Consider the following 20,934-nt stretch of genomic DNA (forward strand, 5'->3'; position numbering starts at 1 on the left):
GGGCTTCCCCGTGCATCACTTCCGGGGCCTCTCCCAGCCAATCCGCTTCTGCCACAGAGGGCGCGGCCCCGCCCCTTAAAGGCGCAGTTCTCCTAGTTTGCAAGTCCACGCCCCCCAGCGCGGCTGCGACCCCACTCGGCCTCTAGGGGGCAGAGCTCCTCGAGCGGGCCATCTCCCGGACCCGCCCCCCTGGGCTCCCGAAAGCTAAAGCGTGGCAGGGGCCGGACCGGGGAAGCGGAGGAGGCGGGTCTCCATAGAAACGTCCACCTGTTTCCGGCCAGTCTGTGAGAGATTAGGGGCTGCTGCGGGGGCCAATCTCAGCTAGCTCGCTTTTTCCCAGCGGCCTCTGCGGGAGCGGTGGGTGTTGTACACAATCATCATGGCGGCGGCCGGAGCCCCGGATGGTGAGTGTGGCGGGGGTGGCGAGCGCCCCGTTTGGGCCCAGGTGAAGCGGGCCCCCGGGGGGGATGCGGCCCGGTCCGGTGGGGAGTAGCCTGGCTCGCAAGCGGAGGCCCGGCCTCGCCCGAGCAGGGTTCAGTCCCAGGCCCAACCTGCGGCGAGCGCCCACCCCCTAACCCCCTTGCAGGCATGGAGGAACCTGGCATGGACACGGAGGCCGAGACGGTGGCGACCGAGGTGCCCGCGCGGCCCCTGAACTGCGTGGAGGCCGAAGCCGCGGCGGGGGCGGCAGCGGAGGACTCCTGCGCGGCGCGAGGTAGCCTGCAGCCGGCCCCGGCCCAGCCCCCTGGGGACCCTGCGGCCCAGGCCTCGGTCAGCAACGGCGAGGATGCGGGCGGCGGCGCAGGCAGGGAGCTGGTGGACCTGAAGATCATCTGGAATAAGACTAAGCACGACGTGAAATTCCCCCTGGATAGCACAGGCTCCGAGCTAAAACAGAAGATTCACTCGATTACAGGTAATCGAAGCGGTAATGTCCAGCGACAGGCAGCCTTCCCCACCGCGCCTTTAGATTCCTAAGGCTCGCACGGTGCTAGGTCCCGCGCTGGCCCCTCTCTTTGCATCCGCACCCTCAATGCTGGGAATAGTTCTCCGGAGTAAGTACTAATATGTCCATCATTCCGATGGAGAAGATGAGACCCAAGGTGATAGAGCCAGAAAGTGGCTGAGCCGAGATTCAGGCCCGGGTCTGACTCTTAGGCCCAGGCTTCCAATCACTGCTGCCCCAGACATCTCTAATGAAAATCGTCTGAGGCACATGTTAAACTTACAGCCCCTAACCCTTTTCCCTGAAGAGTTTGATTCAATGGATCTGGAATGGGGCCAGGAATTTATTTTTAGCAAATATCTTGGGTAATTCTCATAAGGGAAATTTAGGGAACATTGCTGGTGACTGTGGTGCTGGCCCCTTCACAGATACTCACATTTAGTTTTTAGTCTGGTCTCGTTTATGACACTTTACCAACTGAAATGATTTCTTTTTTAAGTTTGCCTTCTGTAGTCTGTGAGCACATGGTAAAAACAAGAACTTCATCCTTTCTGGATTCTGTATAACTGAGGCCTGTGGATTCTCAGTATTTGTGTCATCAGAGGCTTGAGGAACAACTTGGAATGAATGATAGCAAACATTATTGAACAATGACTTGATGCTTGGTGGTGTTTTATTTCTTAATCCTTAAAAGAAGTCTACGCAGAAGGAAATCCTGCCATTAAATCATACTATTTTGGAAACCGGCTCACAGAGGTTGTGAGTTGCCTGAGCACACAAAGGTGCTGGAGCAGTATTCATTTCCAGGTCTGTTGCCCAACAGTTCTGGTCCAGATACATTTTTCTTCTCTTTTCTTTTTATTTTTAAAAGATTTTATTTATTTATTTGACACAGATCACAAGTAGGCAGAGAGGCAGGCAGAGAGAAAGGAGGAAAGAGGCTCCCCACTGAGCAGAGAGCCCGATGTGGGACTTGATCCCAGGACTCTGGGATCATGACTTGAGCTGAAGGCAGAGGCTTTAACCCACTGAGCCACGCAGGCGCCCCAGATACATTTTTCATCCCTTCCTTTCATTGTGTCCTTTTCCCAAGGTCTCCCCCCTGCCATGCAGAAAGTCATGTATAAGGGACTCGTTCCTGAGGATAAGACGTTGAGAGAAATAAAAGTGACCAGCGGAGCCAAGATCATGGTAGTTGGCTCCACGATAAATGATGTTTTAGCCGTAAACACACCCAAAGATGCTGCCCAGCAGGGTGCAAAGGCCGAAGAGAATAAGAAGGAGCCGCTCTGCAGGCAGAAGGTGAGTCCGTCATGTGACTGCTAGTCCTGGGAAGTTTGAGGCTTTGTCCTCTGGAGCCTTGGCTGGTTATATTCTCCCTAGAATAAGCTCCTTTTCGGACAGGGTCCATGATGGAAATTTATGGCAGCAGTTGGGTGCGGCTGGCTGTTGAGTGGAGGTGACAACTACCTGAGATTTGCAACTTTGTCTCATCTGGCGGGTCAGTGTGTCTCAAGTCTATTTACTTTAGGATATGGCCTTTGTACAGGCAGGCTTCAGACCAGATATTGAAAGGAATCTGACATGGGTTTCTCTCCTCTAGTGTCAGGGAAAAATGCCACCAGGACAGTTCACCCCCCATTTTGTACAAGTGCTTACATTTGTGTTTTGGTCAGTGGCTTCCCCCAAGTCAACAAGCCATTTCTGGATAGCCATAGAGCTCAGCAGCTTTCAGAGTTCCTCTGAAGCTGACTTTTTCAGGAAGCCTAATGAAGCTGACTAGAAACATAACTATACTGGCTTTGGGTTTAGGTTTTTTTTTCCCTCCTGGTTCATGAAATGGGGGCCTGATTTTTTTTTTTTAATATCCTGTTGCTCATTTTGGGTGGAAGAGATCCAGCCTTGTCTTGTGCTCACTGTAGCCCTTAAAATTCTTTCTGTAATTAGGAAAAGTGAGAGTATTTTGCTGCAGAGGGAACTGGTAGGAAGAACCATCACTTGCAACCTTATCACCCAGCAAACTTCACTCATTGTCATGGAGTCTCTTGGCCACGGCTGAGATAGTCTCAACTTAACCTGTGTCCCGAGTACAGTAGGTCAATTTGGTTTTTTTTTTTGTTTGTTGTTGTTTTTCTTTTCTTTTTTTTTTTTTTTTTTTTAGAACAGTTCGAACCAAGATCAGTTTTAGTGACTCTAGGCACCAAGGCATATGGCTAGTAGTGTGAGAAGGATACAGTTTTGTTACAGGCCCATAATCCTCTTCGTGTGCTTTCAAAACCTGACCAGGCATTAAAACTTGACCAGAATTAGCGTGAATGTCCATGTTTTTCTGTAGGAACATTGATGTGTTTGAATGATAAGGTACTGTCCCAGATCCTAGAGAGGATAACGTATAACATATTTTTAAGCGTTATTGTTTTTATAAAGTCTGTAAGACTTGGTTCTTATAATCTAGAACATCTGCCTATAAGGTTTTACATGAGGAGTTATAAATCTATGCTAACATCTGAAAGGTATTCACTTTGGAACCTTTCACCCCCATATATGGGGTCAGAATTTAACAGTTGACTTTTTTTCCCCACTTGCCTGTTTCCTCTGCCACATACATGAAATTATCAAATGTGAGTATTTCAGAAGTGAGTGAATGTCCCCACTGGTCACACCCTTGAAATATTACACGCTTGTTAAACATAGCTTTTGAGTTACTGATGGTAGCTTAATAGCCTTAAAACTGTTTTCCACAACACAGGGACAATTCTTCCAAAAGATGCTTGCGAGGTAGGAGTCAAATTAAGTTGTTAATGTCTGCTGCTCTGTTTCACTGATGCTAGTTATGAGGCCTTAACGTGGCCTAATGAGAGGGACCTGTTCTCCTGGCTTTTTGTCACCTTACTCAGGAATCCGAGGCTGATGCCTTTGGGGACCCTTTGCTAGCAGTCTGGCAATACTGATTCTATCCCCACCAGAGGGTTTCTGCCCTCTGAATTGGCTCATGACCCTGTGGTGCTTCACTTTGGTGGCGTTGTTCCCCTTCACTCACTTGCTGTCCCATAGTTTCAGCTTTACCATTTGGTAAAGTGACCGGCGATCTATAAAGCCACCAGTGGAGAGGAGACAAGCTCAGGCATTTGGGCTGCTCAAGAGCTGTTTTAGGGAGCCATGAGCCTAATGAGAACCCTTAACAAGCTGCCTCAAACCTGGGGCGGGGCGGGGGGGGGTGTTGGGCACAGGATCAGAGACTTGTTAATATCAGTCTGTGGAGTAATTGGCATTTATCTTGGAAATAGGTCTCTCCTGGCCTGTGAAGCTGAGGTTGAGGGCAGGGCAGTGGGCAAGAATTCTACAATAGTCTGAGTTTCCATTTGCTGAGGAAATGCCCCTTGTAGGCCTTTAGGCTGATCACCAGCATCGTCTTAAGTTTCTTTGGAAGTTTAAGTTGACTGAAATGGCCAGCACCATTTGTGGTTCTCTTTAGCCCGATGTTTTGTCCTTTCAGTGGTGATTTTTTTGGTCGGAGGAGGAGATAGTTTATTTGAACTAGCAATCTGGAAACCTTAGTTGTTCTAGAACTTTGCTGTCTAATATAACAGCCACATAAAGCTTATTAAAATTCAGTAAAATCGAGAACTTAGTACCTTAGTTACATTAGCCACATTTCAAGTGCTTCCTAGACCCAAGTGTCTCGTGGCTGTTGTTTTAGGCAGCACAGAGGTAGGACATTTCTATCAACAGAGACACCACTGTCAGACAGCACTGCTCTTTAATGTCAAAGGACCCATAATCTGTACACATTGAAAGCTTTTGAACCAAAACAGGAAGGCTTTTTTCCTCTTTTTCAGAAAGGTAGTAATATGACTAACACGTAGTCAGCTATTTTATTTATCATTTCTTCTGACTTACATTCTAGCAACACAGGAAAGTGTTGGATAAAGGAAAGCCCGAAGATGTGATGCCGTCTGTTAAGGGTGCCCAGGTAAGCCGGATTCCTTTGTGCGGTTCTGAAAACGTGCCAGGCCCACCTTCTGACTCCCTGAGGTTCCTGTGATCACGTCCTCACATCCTGTCCCTTGTCCTTCCCTGTCTTTGCTTCTGGTCCCTGTCTCTCACTGTGCTCCTGTGCCTCCAGGAGCACCTGCCAACGGTACCCTTATCCGGCATGTACAACAAGTCCGGAGGCAAAGTGAGACTCACCTTCAAGCTGGAACAAGACCAGCTGTGGATTGGCACTAAAGGTAGGTTCCTGCTCTCGGCCTCTTCCCGGCTTGCTGCCTCGGGCACCCAGCAGCACTCGGTCATGGGTGTGACTGTGCTTCTCCTGAACTCTCTCTCTTCACTGTGCTTTGCGTGCCCCTGGCTTTTTGTCTTTGCTTTTAGATGCTCACCTTCTGTTTGGACCCTTTTCCCTCATTCTTTTCAGTCTTATGTCAGGGCCAGTCCATCAACAGTGGCTCTTCATTTGTACCCAAAACTAGGTCCCAGATGTGTAGTCTGAGGGCCAGGTCTGGCCCCCAGACAAGAGTTTTTTGGATTTACACACATTCTGTAAAAATCAGAGAGATTTCACTTGATCTGATGTGGGGGTTTTTGGGCTTCTCTTGAAAAAAAAAAAAAAAAAAAGAGAGAAAAAAGAAAAAAAAGTCAAAAGATGTAGGCATTCTGGACCTGCATTCTCACATGGCAGCGATCGGCTGGAGCCAAAGTAGTAGGTTCAGATGAGCCATGTCACAGTCCTCACTGTCCGTGGGCTTCATTTGGAGCCAGCTTTGTTCATGAAATGTCACCTGCCTGGTCCCTGGAGGTCAGAGTTTGTCCCCGTACTGGGTGCATTTTCCTGGTACCGTGGACCCGCCCCTCCCTCCCTGCCTGTTTGTGCTCTGCCTGCCTCCACCTACCCCTGCCTGTGCCTGGTGGGGCGGGCTTGCTGCTTGCTGTTGGCTGGGAATTGTCTCTGACTCTCCTCCCCTTCTATTCCCCCAGATGGTTCAAAGTCTTGTCAGTTATACTCCAGAATTATCTGTGTCCCTTTTTTTGCCACTCTGTTGTGCCAGTTAAGACTCCTAGCATCTTTAAAGGTTTGTTAAAGCGAGTTAACCTATTTCCCTGCCCTGTCTGTGTTCTGTTTTGTCCTACCCATCTTCCTCCCTGGTTCCCATGCTCAGAAACCTTCGGCCTGGAAGAGCCAAGTTCAAATGCCTAAACGTAGTGTTCAGTGTTGTCAAATTTTAGACCCAGCCTCCTGCCCCGCTTGCCCCGTTACACGCTGTGGGCTTCAGCTGCACCAGCCTGCAATTCCCACCGTGCCCTGCACAGCCTCACGTCTTCGCTCCTGCCGGGCACTTACTTACCTGGAATGCCTTCTTCCCATTCCTCGTTGTTAATACAATCTCCAGAGGCCCTACTTACATGTCCTCTCCTAACGAAGCCTTCCCCGGTGCCTTCCCCCCCCCTCCAAATGAGTTGCTGCCGCTTCTGTTCGGAGAGCGCTCCGTTTACCTCTGCAGAGCACTCATTACTCTCTGACTTGTCTGTCCCCCTGTTAGATTCCCGGAGGGAACCGAACATGACTAATTCACCTGGTTCTGGCCAGCACTGTAGGTATTCAGTGTTCGAGGTAAATGCTAAAGAGAGGTATAGGGGGTCCCATCACGTGAGGTTGGCTGGTTTCAGGGACAGGCCATTCGGTAGGACTCTGCTTCGAGTGGGACCCCAGATTTACAGGAAGTAATCAGCGGGGCGGTGGGGCGTGAGGCTTCTTGTCATCCCGAGTGCCAACGCACGTATTCTCATTTGTCACTCTGCTGGTCCTCACGTAAGGAAACAGACCAAAACGCCAAAGCGCAGGAGTTTTCTCACGATTCTATGAGAACCTGCTACGTCTCCTTCCTTCCACCCTCAACTCTAACTGCATGGTCAGAGCAAGCGTTGCAGAACGTGGAGGGGCTTCCTGGGTCTTCCCATGGGCCTTTGGACCCTTTTCCACCCGGTCAGTGCTCGTCCACCGTGAGCTGCCCTGCGTCTGTCAGACCCTTCCTCGGCTGTGACTTCGCAGGTGACTTTGCTTAGTTCCCCGTCGTGGCACTGACTTCCCCAGTTCCTGCCTCTTCCTCCACTTGCGCTTTCTCTTGCGGGCAGTCTGCTGGAAGGGAGCTGCTGAGGCTGATGCAGGTAGTTTCCTGTGGGCCAGGGAGGCCAGTGAGGACGACGTCTGCAGGTGCTCATTGGTTCCTCGGGGCCTCTGTGTTAGGAGGTTGTGTTAGGAAGCGCGTCCTCACCGCAGGCCCGAAGTGGACCCTCCCGTACCGGGGGTGGAGGTGTTCTCTCGGCTCGGGGGAGCTGCTGCTTTACCGCTTGGGCATGAAGGCAGCACTCGAAAGAATCTGGGTAGGTTGGGGTGTCAGGGCTGTGGAAAGTGTCCTTTCTCACCAGCCTGCTGAAAGAGCACGGCCAGGAGTCCCGGCTTCATGGGCGCCGGGGCTGAGATGTTCGCTCCCACGCAGACCACTGTAGCGGTGTGTGGCAGGCAGTGTTCTCGCTGGCCGGGAATCTTGTCCTCTGGGCGTCCTGAGCACCCTCCCAGCAGGACAGTGTGTTCTGGGGAGTTGGCCACCAGCCACCGGCTTCATCTCTCCGCTGGCAAGAAGCTGCTGTGGGATGACCATGCCGACAGCTGCTTGGTCCCGCCCTCGGCGGGGCGTCTCCCAGCTTCAGCTGTCTCCGCGGTAGCGTGGGGGGGGGCTCGCGGCCTCCGGCAGGAGACGTGGCGGGGACAAGCGGCCGGGGGAGTGTGCGCCCAGTGCGGAGGGGCGTCCAGCCTGATCGAGCTCATTGCTGTCACTCAGGAATGTGGGCCCAGGATCGTGTTTTCAAGAGAAGCCAGAAATGTATCTTTTTGTGTGAAATCTCGGGACCTTTCAAGGTGGCTGGTGGTTTAAAAAGTTGCAATCTTAAAAACAGCTGCCGGTCAGATCCTGCCTGTGGGTCACTGAGAGCCACTGAAAGTCACAGCCAGGATGGACACCCTCACGTCCATTCTCCCCATGCCCCATTTTTCAGACACCAAGGCCCACGGAGTGGAAGTAAAATGTCTCCAGTCACCAGCTAAACTAGAGCCCAGGCCTCTAAATTCCAGTCTGTTTTTTTCCCCTCCTCATCCATTGGCAGATTCTCTTTTCCAGAATTTTCTTTCTGCAAAGACTGTCATGATTTTTTCCGACTTGATTTAACTTTGCTGAGAACGTCCCGGCCCCTGCTGTGTCTGCCGCTCCTGGGGGGGTGGGTTCTTGTTGCACAGACACTGCGCCCCCCTCCTGCCTTCCTGCCCCGCCCTGCGACACTGGCCTCACTTCCTGCAGGCTCCTCTCACTCCTGCCATCCCTCACTGCCGCCTCTTTCTTACTTGCCACCCTTGAAGTTGCTGCAAAGTGTCTTCTGACCCCCCTGTGATAAGTGATACCTTGAGGGTTGATCGCAAGAGGTTGTAAATGTTTTAAGAGCACTTCCTCAGGTGTGTGTATGTGGAGGGGTCGGGGGTCGGGAGAGGGAAGGGTTGTGGGGAGGGCAGATGAGGAGGAGGATGGGCTAGAGACTAGAAGCAACCCCCGAGCACTCCCTGCCTGTGCGAGCTACAGGGGCATGCTGTTGCCTCTGTTCTCCATCCTCTTGACTACCCCCTCCCCAGGTGCCAAAGACCTTAGCCAGTGCTGGGCTCAGGCGAGAAGGCTGCAGTGGAAATCCTTGAGTGTTTATAAATTGCCAGCCTTGAAGAAAATCACACAGGAAAGCACTATCTCTGCTCTCAGAGGCCTTTAATATATGCTATGGCCAGTCCTGTTCCCGTTTGCTCCCAAGAAATTCCCATCTGCCAAGCAGAGCCCTGGGTGCGGTGGTCAGACGACCCTGTCCCATCGTCCTTAGAGCACGTGGGAGACTTGAGATTACAGTAGAACCCAGAACCGCCAGCCCTGATAAGGGACTGCTGAGTCACAGGAGGGGACAGGAGGGCCTTTGAGTAATCTCTGTAATCCCTCTCAACTAGAGCGGACTGAGAAATTGCCCATGGGCTCCATTAAAAATGTGGTCAGTGAACCTATCGAAGGACACGAAGACTACCACATGATGGTAAGTAGCCCGGCGTGGGTTAGCCTCTCACTGCACTCCCGCTTCTGCTCATCTAGCAGGGACCGGAGTTCTAACGAAACTTTCTTAACCGAAGAAGCAAACTCAGTATTCCGAAGACGCACCGTTTTAAGATCCTCCCATTTCTTCATCTCCTTAGAACTCAATCCATGACCTGTTCCTAAGTTTATTTTTGCAACACCTGCCCCCCAATCAGTTTAAAGGGGATATGTTTTCATAGCTTTATCTTCCTCTCATTTGTATTATTTTTGTCTTTAAATCAGGAGAATAAACACAAAGAGGAGGATTGGCTTGTGGGTTTTCATCTTAAGTTTTGTCCTGCTTATAAAACAAAATCTCCCACTAGCCTTGGCATTTGTGAGGACACAGATGGTCCCCTTTCTGTGGTGGTGGCGCTCTTCCCAGGTGGCCAAGGACACCGTGGGGAGGACAGGGTCTGTGGTCGTCATTCCGCACGGAGGTTTACTCTGAAGAGAGCAGGCTGTTCTTTCTCGAGATCGGATGTTTGGAGGCAGTCCCCAGATTTGTGCAGAGCAAAGCCGAGAGTTCAGGGATGCAGGGCATGGAGTGAAGTGCAGTGCTCGGGCACACCCCCGAATTTTCCCAGCATGGTTGGGAGGGGCCCCTTTAGGAGTGAAGTTTAGTTACTCCGACAGGGACCTGCCCAGAGCCAGTTGTAGGATGGGGCAAGGGCTGCCCGCATTCTCCAGCCAAAGGGGCAGATTTTTTAGCATGCGGCCACCAGCGCTATGGCTGTGTGAGCCCCGTTGCAGGGCTGAGGAGCAGCTAGTGCTTTGACCTGTGCATCGGGGTTACAAAGGTCCCCAGCAGAGGGAGGCGTTGGAAGATCCCAGGGAAAATGCGATTTGGTAGTAGGGAGGTCCTGCGCAGATGGCTGGGCCCCTCTTTTGCCCTGTTGGTGTCTGTCCACTCAGAGGCGCTGAAGCCAGTCCATGATTGGGCTTGCGGTCCTGGCACTGCAGGCTCCTGGGTGTCCCGAGAGTGACAGTGTCACAGGGGCTGCTGCCCTTCCGCCCCTCATCCTTAAAGGATTGCAAACAGATTTGTTCTGCATACTCGTATATTTTTCCCGTTTATGAAGTCAGCTTCTAGATACTGTCCGCTGGGCCCCTTCGCTCCCTTTTGAAATGTTCATCTCCGCCATTTGGCCCTGTGGCATTCGCAGCCCAGCTTTGCAAACAGCCCGGTGAGTGGGAGTCCCAGCAGGCTGAGGGGACCATCCAGACATCCTTCAGGAAATCAGTCTGGGTGGCTAAGGCTTTAATACGCAGTTCAAATGCTTTTTTCTCTCGGGTCATTTCTGGCGGAGAGGAGTGCTGACAGTCCCGTCTCTTCACTAAACGCCATGGAGTGGCACCTTGACCTCTGTCTGGATGAAAGTACTCTGCTCATTTTGCAGGTGTCATTTCAGCAGCTAGATTAATGGTGTCATATATGGTTCACAGAGAGGGATGGCTGTGCTTTTCATTCTTAGCGAAATGTTTGAAAATGCAGAAGAGAACAGAAAAGAGTATAACAAACTCAGATATCCATCACCAAGAAATGACTGTCGTAAATATTCTGTGAATTGCTTTAAACTGTTTTTTTTTTTTTTTTTAATAAAAGAAAATCTACCCACAACGAATACGTCCCCATTGTCTTCCCCTCCCCCATTACCATGGCATGATTTCTCATGTGGATCCTTCCCAGCTTTCTGCTTTGTGTTCGTATAAACCCATGAACAAGGTGCAGTACTGTTTTGTGTGTTTTTCAGTTTTCATAAACAGTATCATGGTATGTATCGTTCTGCAAGCAGCTGTTTTTGGTTCGACATTGTGATGTGTCTGTATCAACTGTAGCTCCGATTCATACCTTTGAAAAAGGATCCCGCATTCAGACAAATAGGCCATGTCCCTTATAATTGTGCGTTTCCTAACCGATGGAGATGTAGGTTGTTTCCAGGTTGTTACCAGTTGTGACGGTGCTGCTGTGAACATTTCAGATCTGTTTCTTTGTGCACGTGTGACAGTTTTTCTAGGGCAGTGGTTCTCAAACTGGTCTCTGGATCAGTAGCACGACATTGCCCGGCAGCTTGTTAGAAATGCAGATTCTCCGGCCGTGGACCTCCCAGATCAGATGCTCTAGGGGGTGGAGCCCAACTAGTCTATACTGACAAGCCTTCTGGATGCTTCTGATGCACACCCAAGTTTGGGAGCCACTGCTTTAGGCTCGGCTATGCTTAACTCTCCCACCACCTATGTCGGGGGGCGGGGTCCAGGAGAATACTCCCCGTGTGCACAGTGTTTCCCCTTCCCTTAGTACCTTCCTTCTCAGCCCCCACCCCCACCCCCATGTTTGTCGTGCTGCCTGCTCCGTCTCCTGACCTCTCAAGTACCGCTTGGTTTTCCTTTTTCCCTTCCAGGCGTTTCAGTTGGGCCCCACGGAAGCCTCTTACTACTGGGTGTACTGGGTCCCAACTCAATATGTGGATGCAATCAAAGACACTGTGCTGGGCAAGTGGCAGTATTTTTGAAAGCACTTTCACCTCTGGCCCAGGAGACTGACCCAAAGTGAAGGACATTGCTGGGAGAGGCCTGCAGCATCCCTGGATTTCAGAGTTCTGGGACTTTGTTCAAAAACAAACAAACAAAAACCCTATATCCACCCTAAGGTGATGTGGTGACTGAAGCCAGAGGTGATGTACTTTCACCATTAGCTTAATTTTAACTTAAAATCACCGGTTCCCTTTTCTGGCAGTCAGCTTCATACCATTTTTCAAGTCCATACCGTGGAAATCAATAAATCTGAGTTCGAGCACGTTGTGTGGAATACTGTTCAGTGCGTTTGAGAGGAGCTCTGCCAGTCTTATTTGGAAAGGAATGATCAAAAGCTTGCTGGTTTCCTTTTTATTTTTTTTTTTTTAAGCGGTTTTAACTGAGGTATTTTCATAAATCTTCGGTTGCAAACATTTGGACTGTGTTGTGATGAATTGGGTTTTGGTTTTGGTTTTTCTGATATCAAATTGTATGCAAAATGGAGGGGGGGTTAGTAAGCCATATTTTTCTGTCCATGGATTCAGATTTAATTCTTTTCCCTTTATGTTCTCACTTCCTAGATTTGAATTTTTGTTTTAAAAACCCAAAGATGTCAGTTCCTGATTTTGTACCTCATCGATGCTTCCTCTCCTGGCCTCCCCCCCACCATGCTGCTGCTCGAGAATGCACGGCGGGAGAGGAAGAACTGTTTGGTCTAGGGCAGGGAGTGCGCGCACCTGCTGCACCGCGTGTCGAGCAGCCGAGTGTCTGACCTTGACTCCCGTCTAAACGTCTTGCCCCTTGGACCCCAGTCTCTGGGGAGTTCACCTGCTGGTGTCCTGGTTGTCTGGTGCCCTCACTGATAGGGCTTTGAGACCCAGCCTGGCATGGGTGTGCCTGGGCTGCGCTGCCCAAAAGCCACAGCCCCCAGGCCGACAAAGTCCGCTTGAAGGAGGAGCTGGATGGAAGACCATTCCTACAGCCCTATAGCCACAGGCCCAGATCCTTCTTTCTTTCGAAGTTCGGAGAATTCTTAAGCAGTCCAACGATTATTTCAATTATGCTTCTCCATTTGGTCCTTCTGCTCATACATTATGTTCAAGTGTCCTTCATCCCGGGTTCAGAGATGCTGCCTTTCCCAATAAAAGACATGTTGACCTAGTGGGTTGGCCGATGTGCTTAAGCATCGAAAATGTGATAAATTGCTTTCGTGATTAGCTCACCCTCTTCTGGTTTTAGCCCTTAAGTTCTTGGTACACGTGAGCTTCTGTTGTCTCCTTACGGCTCGATGAACTCGGACACGAGGGCGAGTCTCTTGGTGAATGATCCCCTCTGTGCTCTTCGCTGTTCTGTGCTGGCTGGCTTTGCAATTCTCCCCTCCCTGGCTGCAGGCTCTCATAGTAAGTTTTGGTGAGAGATTTTCCAAACCACACTCTGGATTCTAGGCTGTTCCCCCTCATCCTGTGAAATGTAATTAGCATGTGTTCGCCTCAGATGACTAAACCCTTGTGAGCCAGTTCCTGGTGACGCTCTATGCCCTTCCCTTCCAAGCCGTAGTTCAGGAATCCAGCCCCTGTAGACAGACTCGTGCTTTTCACGGGGTAGCCCTTGCCCAGTCACACATCTGGGCAGGGAACTCTACTCTTGCTTTTTTGGGGGGGGCATACGTACCTCCTGTGAAGTGTAGCATCCAAGAAACCGCCTGTTCGTCATCCCTCGAAGGAGCAGTCACTGCGGCTTTTCTGTCCTTGTTGGCTTGCAGTTCCTGGAGAAGAAGGGCCGCTCTGCTACTCGTCAGAGCCTTCCTCTGCAGCGGCCGGGTCTGCGGAGGAAGCGCTGCCGTAGCAGGCAGAGGGTCCTCTCAGTCTCAACACTGCCCTTTTCTGTTGGCCAGCGCCCCTGTCCTGGAGACGTGTCTTGACGGTGCCACACACCCACCTTTGTTCTCGCGAAGCAGGTGTCTCCATCCCCTGACTGGCCTCGCAGTGCTGCTCTCCGAGGCCCTTCCCGCCAGGTCTCCTGGTTTGCCCTGTTAAGTCGCTGCCTCTGCCCTCTGTCCTCCTCCCCTCCTCCCAGTGAGAGCGTGTATGTCCCCTTGCCTCCCTGCTCCCCAAGGGCCAAACTGCTTCTCACTCAGGCTGCTGTCATTTCTAGACAGGACCAAAGCCTGCGTGAGTCTTTTTATTTTACGTAAAATGGTGCTTTTTTCCTTACTTCAAAATACTATATATAAATAATAATGTCAACGACATCTTTTCGTACAGAGCCGTTGGAGTATTGCTTTACAGATCTCAGTAAATTTGCTAGAACGATCTCGAGCTCTAGCTCCTGACCCTGTCTGCATGGAGACCTTGCCGGGAGCCCTCGGGAGAGCAGAGGCGGACGGCACCGGAAGCCACTGGGAGAAGTACTTGACTAAGATCCATGTCTGGGTCACAGCAGTATTCCCGGCTTTTCCCTCGGTCCCGTGAGCGGTCTCTTCCTAACCTTGTTTTCGGTCCAGAATGTTCCGACTAAATCTGTGTTAGCAAATTGAAGTCCTTGTCCCCCCTCGGTGGCATCGCAGTGTTCATTTGTCCTCAGGATTGTTTCTGTGCGGTTCCTTCGCTGGGGTCGTGCCCTCCCTCACCGTGGCAGAGGCCGGGCTCCAGGAGGAGCTGGTCCTGGGGAGGGGCTGGGCGCGCAAGGAGCCAGGCTCCACATCTTGTTCCCTGTGGGGAGCTTCGCCGAGCCTCCCCGGGGGCTGCGTTCTCCTCCAGGCTTTGTGCCGGCGATCATCCTCCGGGGCTTTGCTCCCGGACGGCAGGCCTTTCTTCCCTCCCCGAGACCACTGGCAGAGCAATGACAGGGTCACCCCTGCCGGACGCCAGGCCCTCGCAGCTCTGTTTCTGCCAGTCCGGTCCTCTGAAAAGCTGGCTCGCGAGCGGCTGGAACTCCTCTGGTATGAAGTATTTTAGTTGAAGCTGGGCCTTTCGCAAGTAGCGTTCGCTCTTTTTAGATGAGACTGAACTGAGCTAAGGGTGCTCCATGGACACAGTGGGGGCCAGCGAGGCCTCGGTAGGCACTTACTTGCTGCTCTGCCTTACAAGGCCCAAAGAGACCAGCTCTGCCACTTGGCCACGTCTCAGCAAAGTCGCCATATTTCAGCCAGAAGGGACTTGCTTTCTCCTCTTCTCTTCACTTTAACCATGTGCCTGGAGGAGCCATTCTGGCTCTTGCACTTGGCCTCCCCTTTCTTTGCTGGGGCAGCGAAGGGGAAGGGATCCACTCCGCGTGCCAGGGCCATGCCAGGGCAGGCTTGCTTTCCACCCCGTCTTCTGAGGGAGACCTTTCTCTTGCTCCTTGCTGCTCCCTTCATGCCTCTTGTCTCGGAAGAGGACGGTCCCTTCGTCTGAAGGCTTTGTGAGGAAGTCCTCTCCAGCGAGGACTGGCACCTGTTTCCTTCTTAATAGGGCCGGACGGCCTCTCCGGAGTTACAGGTGGTCAGGAGCCCTCCGAAGTGCAGAATTTCCGGCACCTCGACCTGCCAGGCTGGGTGGTTCTACTGCTTTCTAAATTTCTAGAAACCTCTTTCCTTTTCTTTCTTAAAGAGTTCTGCAGAATTATTTGACAATATACATAAGTACCATGTTTCCTTGTGGTGTGCACTCTGTTCTGGTTTCTGTTTTTAAATCAAATGCCTGTTTGGGAGGAGATGAACGTATTTAGTCTATTAGATCTGCGCTGCTGGATTTTTTTTAAAGTGTAACCTTGACTAGCTGTCTTATTGTTTATCCTGTAAGATTAGTCTCTCAATTAAAGTTTGATAATTAAGTGCGTTTCCTTTTCCTTCCTGTTTTTCGCGCGCCTGCTCCGTACCGGGGACAGACTGATGCTTGGGACTAGGCCTGGGGTGGGGGTTTTTTTTTTGGTTTTGTTTTGTTTTTTGTTTTTTTGCCAGCTGTGGTCTGCTATGTCACTCTTATTTATTTGGTTTTAAGTATATCCAAATTTGTTCCTGTGCAAAACAGTTGATACAATGACTCTGGTTTATTTCCTCTGTTAGCCAGAATGACCAACTGGTCAGTCAGATGCACTCAGGTTAGGGCAGCCCTCCTCTGTGCTGTGGCCTCCAGGCATCAGAGGGAAGCCGCTTCCTGTCCTTATGCTTTCTGACTAGTACCCTGTGTGACTTGCCCGAGGGGGGGAACTGTTTCCCCAAACAGGACAAAACAGTCCTTGGCATGAAGAGTCCTTATATTTGGTCACAACTGGTTTTGACCCAGTATCATCCACTTTGTAAATGTTCCTGAAGGTTCTGGTCAAGTTGCTTTTCCCTGACTCTTCCCCCCCCACCCCCGCCCCTCCGTTTTCCCAGAATCTCAATCCCAAAGCAGTGCTGTCAGGTCCTTAAAGATCTGCTCTATGGGGGAGGCAAGGGTGAACCGTGCCACGTGCTGTACATTGGCTGTTGCCCACCTGGAGAATCTTCTGTGTGCACAGAGGGTGCTGCTGGATTTTACGCCAGTTTTGAAGTATTTCAGGCACCTTCAAACTTACAGGATGATCGACTGTCCTCAGATGGAGAATGAGATGAACTCCAGCCTGAATATCTACGGTACTTTTTGGGGAGAGGTCTAGCATTCTCTCAGCAGTAATAACTAACATCCCTTTCTGCAGTAGGGACCCCACGAACCAGACAGTCATTAGGGCAAGAGGCAATGACTTCTTCCTACTCTTGCTTGAGAGCTGCTCTGGTTGGCCCATCCATCCTGTGGGAACATGACATGCTTCCCCCATGAGCTCTGTGCCAACACTACTTGGCTCCTTTGAGCCAGAATTAACCCCTCTGGCTTTTCCTAGTTTACCAAGACTAATTTTGATCTGAAGCCTTGTTAGCCTTACCCTCCTTGATAAAACCTTTCCTACTGTTCACCCCATTTTGCAACTCTGAATTCTCAAATTTGCTTCTGTTTTACCCCCTCCCACTTACCTAATTTTGATTCCTCACTGCTTTCCCTTTTTTTGTTGTGTTTTGTTTATTTGTCAGAGAGAGAGAGTACACACAAGCAGGCAGAGAGGCAGGCAGAGGCAGCAAGAGAAGCAGACTCCCTGCGGAGCAAGGAGCCCGAAGCGGGACTCGATCCCAGGACCCCAGGATCATGACCTGAGCCGAAGACAGCGGCTTAACCAACGAGCCACCCAGGCGTCCCGAGAGGGAAGACTCTTAAGCAGACTTCCCGCTGAGTGTGGAGCCCAATGTGGGGCTTGATCCTGGGACCCTGAGATCATGACCTGAGCCAAAATCAAGAGCTTAGATACTTAACTAACTGAGCCATCCAGATGCGCCTGTTCTTAAATATTTATGACAATCTTGTGGTTTTTTTTTTTCAATACCGTTTTATCTTTTCTGTTGTTGCTAGTCTTGGTTTTTCTGTCTCACCTTAAGGTAATTTCGCCCATATGTTTCTTTCATCTTAATTTATACTGTGACCCCCAGACCTCCTCTTCCATTCTTGTTCTGAATCTTTGCTCTTTTTTATGTCGCGGGTTTGTCTGGTTGGCCAGGGCCGTGGTTCCCGAGGCTGGGGCAGGGGCACAATCCTGCCGCCCGCTGCTCGCTCGGGCTCCCCTCCCACATCTAAGCCCAGGACCCACAGACTTCAGGGCTTCAGGACTCAGAACTCTTGGTTTTTGGCGACAGTCTTGATTCGTATGGCATAAGCAGAGTGATTTGGCTCCCGTAACCGGAAAATCCAGAATCTCAGACCTAGCCCGGTGCAGGCGCTCGAGTCAGGTTGTGAGGAAGCTGAGCGGCTACCCCCACTCTGCTTTGCCAGACGGAGCTCTCAGGGCGCTTGTTGCCCCTGCCCTCCTCAAACACACAGATGTGGGAATCTTTGCATCTAAGGCATGTCCTGGTTGACCATCCCTTGGTCTGGGGCTTTCAGACACTCCAAACTAGAAAACAGCAGCACCACCTAGCAGACCACCTAGCAGCGTTTTGACCTCCTGCTAGATCCCAAGACAAGGTACTTGGTAGGGGACTTGCACACATTGCCTTTAGGTCCCGTGACGCCAGCTCCTTCATCAATATTTAACCGGGTGACGGGCACTGGGTCAGATGATTCACCTGCATTGTTGCCAGTCCTTCACCACATCCCTGGTCGCCCCCTGTTCCACCCATTAGAGGACATGGGCACAGAGAAGCTAACCACAAGCCAGGCTTGCGTGCCTGCCAGAGGCTACTTCACCTGTAGCTAGCCTGTGCTCTCGGATAGCAGCTTATGGTGGAGAACCAATAAGCTACTTTGTTTTCTTTTGTAGACTTTCTTCTTTCCCTGGTTTAGCCGTAGATGTGTTAAGGACTCTAACTTGTGTTTATAAATTCTGTTTTTAAACTTTGAACCCTGACATTTATTAATTGGCTACCATGTTAAAAATGAAAACAGTAGGGGCGCCCGGGTGGCGCAGTGGGTTGAGCCTCTGCCTTCGGCTCAGGTCATGATCCCAGCGTCCTGGGATCGAGTCCCGCATCGGGCTCCTTGCTCCACGGGGAGCCTGCTTCTCCTCTGCCTGCCTGTGCTCTTTCTCTCTCACTGTAACAAATATATAAGTAAAATCTTTAAAAAATAAAATGAAAACAGTAGTACATGTACTTGCTAAAAAAATTTCAAGTGGTGGGTAATCCTCTCACTCAGTTCTTAGGTCTGATCCATCCTTGCAGGCGGTGAAAGTCACACATGTAAGGATCCATCCCAGGAACTGAGGGTCAGTCATTCTCACTTCAAGCCCTTCAGGCTGAGAGCTTAACTCAGCGGGGACTTAGCAGGTGGAGGGAACTAGCACTGGGGAAGTGCCTGGCAGACACTCAGACTCCAGTCCGGAGTTTTTCTTGAGCTCTTGCTGGTTGTCATCTGCTTGGGTATCCCGCGAACAAATCCAACAGTCCCCAACTGAAATTCTATTGCCCTTAGTTCTCTCGCCCCTCAGACAGCAACTCGGGCAGCACCCACGCCATACACTTGAGATCCTAGGCTCCTACCTTTTTTATCTGACCAGGTGCTGCCATTTTTATTCCCAGAATATCTTCCCAGTCCATCCCTTGTCCTCCCAATCCCCAAATCTGCATTTTTCTCATGGGCTTTTCCAGTAACCACCACTCCCATCCCCTCAGCCCACCCTTTGGCCAAATATATCTAACCCGTTTCCCCTATAGGTCCTGTCAGCACCCGCTGCTGACATGTTCCTTAACCAGAATAAACCCCTGCTTTGTGACCTGATCCCAGCCACTGTCAGGAGCCTGCCCGTGAGTTCGTGCTGTAGCAGTGCGCAGACTGACCAAACTGACGCCGCACCTCCCGTCTTAGTGTACGCCGCTCTCCGGCCTGCCTGGCTAGCTCCCACAGAACGTTAGGAGCTTTCTTCGGGCTCATTGCCTGCCAGCGCTTTTCCCAAACATCAGCACCTCTGCTCAGTTCTCACGTACTTTTACTTTTTTAAATATTATTATTTTTTTTAATTTAAGATTTTATTAGAGCATGTGTGTGCACAAGCAGGCTCCCTGCTGAGAAGGGAACCCAGTGAGGGGCTCCATCCCAGGACCCTGGGATCATGACCTGAGCCACAGGCAGAGGCTCAACCCGCTGAGCCACCCAGGTGCTCCTTCATAGCTTTTTTTAAAGATTTATTTATTTATCTTCTAGGGAGAGAGAGCACAGTGGGGAGAAAGAGAATTTCAAGCATATTCGCTGCTGAGCATAGAACCCCACAGAGGTCCAGGACCCTGAGAACATGAGCTGAGCCAAAATCGAAGGTCAGATGCTTAACCAGCTGAGCCACCCAGGCGCCCTGGTTTTTATTTTAAAATTACAGATGAACAGGGGCACACGGGTGGCTCAGTTGGCTAAGCGACTGCCTTCGGCTCCGGTCATGATCCCAAAGTTTCGGGATCGAGTCCCGCATCGGGCTCCCAGCTCCACGGGGAGTCTGCTTCTCCCTCTGACCTTCTCCCCTCTCATGCTCTCTCTCACTCTAATACATAAAATCTTTTTTAAAAAATACTGATTAACAACAACAACAAAAAATACTGATTAACAGAAATAAGCCAGTATATTTCTACCATATCATGGCATTTATAACTAACATTTGGATATGTTTTTTACAGACATGGGTTCATGCTATTTATGTTTTATTTAAAACATTGATCTTTCCATGTCACTGTAAATTTTTTTTTTTTTTTGAATTGTTTCCATTTAGCCAATCTCATCTGGTTGGCTATCCACCTGTTTGCCATCCATAGACTCTGTGTAACATGTATCATGAAGTTTATAGCCTTTTGGTCTGACGATTTTCAAACCAAGTGGTGGAAGGAATAGTTAAGTGAACACGCGTATACGCGGATGCATGCACATGCCTGTCCCCTGGCTGCCAGCTGCTCACTTTGTGCTGTTTCCACGGTTTTTCTTTGGCTGAACGTCTGAAAGTTAGCAGGAGACATCTTGTTGCTTTACCTCAGAATGTCAAGGTGTCTCTGATCCCCTGAGAGTAAGGTGTGCTCCACAATCCTGTTATTAGACCTGAGAAACAGGACTTGCTGTGTCACCTACATACGGTCCTGTTCTCAAAACATTTTCCCCTGGTCCTTTCACATTCCATGAAGTTGACATACCTCTGGTCCCTTTTAATTTAGAATAGTTAGTTGTACTGGCCTTTCCCCCCATAACACGTGTTTCTAAAGTCCCACCTTCTAGATTCATTTTCTTGTGATCAGATTCAGGTTAAATGATTCCAGGCAGACCCGGAGGTAGACGTCCCTTTCAGCCTGTCAGGACGCAGCAGCGTGGACGCGAGGTCTCCCCTACACACTGTGAGCTTTTGGAGAGTGGAGATGTGTGCTCAGGCCCTGCCTCGCAGTGTGCCTGGTCCTTGGAGGGCGTAGAATGGTTTCATGGAGTGAAGCGTGCGCTTGCTGTTGGGGGGACACAGAAGAGCGAAGAGTGATGTGGAAGAACTGGAGACGGGGCAGGAAGCTGGTCAGGACTGGCCTCACAGCCACCCTGGCGGCAAGGGAATGGCCTACCACAGATCCTCAAAGGCATTTGCAGGCGGCTATTAAATCAAAATGCACAAGGACGCCTGGGTGGCTCAGTTACTTAAGCATCTGCCTTCGGCTCAGATCATAATCTTGTGGTCCTGGGATCGAACCCTGGGTTGGGCTCCACGCTCAGTACAGAGTCTGCTTCTCCCTCTCTCCCTACTCATGCTTGCTCTCAAATAAAATCTTACCAAAAAAACCAATGCACACAATCTCATTTATTCTGTTTTAATTCACACACC

At 50.6% G+C, this 20,934-nt stretch overlaps 1 protein-coding gene across 6 annotated transcripts; it reads left to right on the forward strand.

The window, feature by feature from the left end:
* Positions 1 to 156: 156 nt before the first annotated feature.
* Positions 157 to 20,895, forward strand: UBFD1 (ubiquitin family domain containing 1). 6 transcript variants are annotated; one of them, XM_082714717.1, is made up of 7 exons: positions 157 to 404; positions 587 to 916; positions 2,040 to 2,248; positions 4,854 to 4,919; positions 5,073 to 5,178; positions 8,982 to 9,064; positions 13,881 to 15,429. In XM_082714717.1, the coding sequence occupies exons 1-7, from the start codon at positions 380 to 382 to the stop codon at positions 14,085 to 14,087; spliced, it is 1,026 nt and encodes a 341-aa protein (XP_082570843.1). In that variant the 5' UTR covers positions 157 to 379; the 3' UTR covers positions 14,088 to 15,429. The 6 variants fall into 6 exon arrangements, with proteins under 6 accessions (XP_082570843.1, XP_082570844.1, XP_082570848.1 ...); XM_082714718.1 differs by lacking the exon at positions 13,881 to 15,429 and adding an exon at positions 6,487 to 6,537 and having other exon boundaries at positions 160 to 404; positions 8,000 to 9,064; XM_082714722.1 differs by lacking the exon at positions 13,881 to 15,429 and adding an exon at positions 20,369 to 20,895 and having other exon boundaries at positions 171 to 404.
* Positions 20,896 to 20,934: the final 39 nt, after the last annotated feature.

Source organism: Mustela nivalis (assembly GCF_964662115.1).
Source record: "Mustela nivalis genome assembly, chromosome: 19".
Lineage (NCBI taxonomy): Eukaryota > Metazoa > Chordata > Mammalia > Carnivora > Mustelidae > Mustela > Mustela nivalis.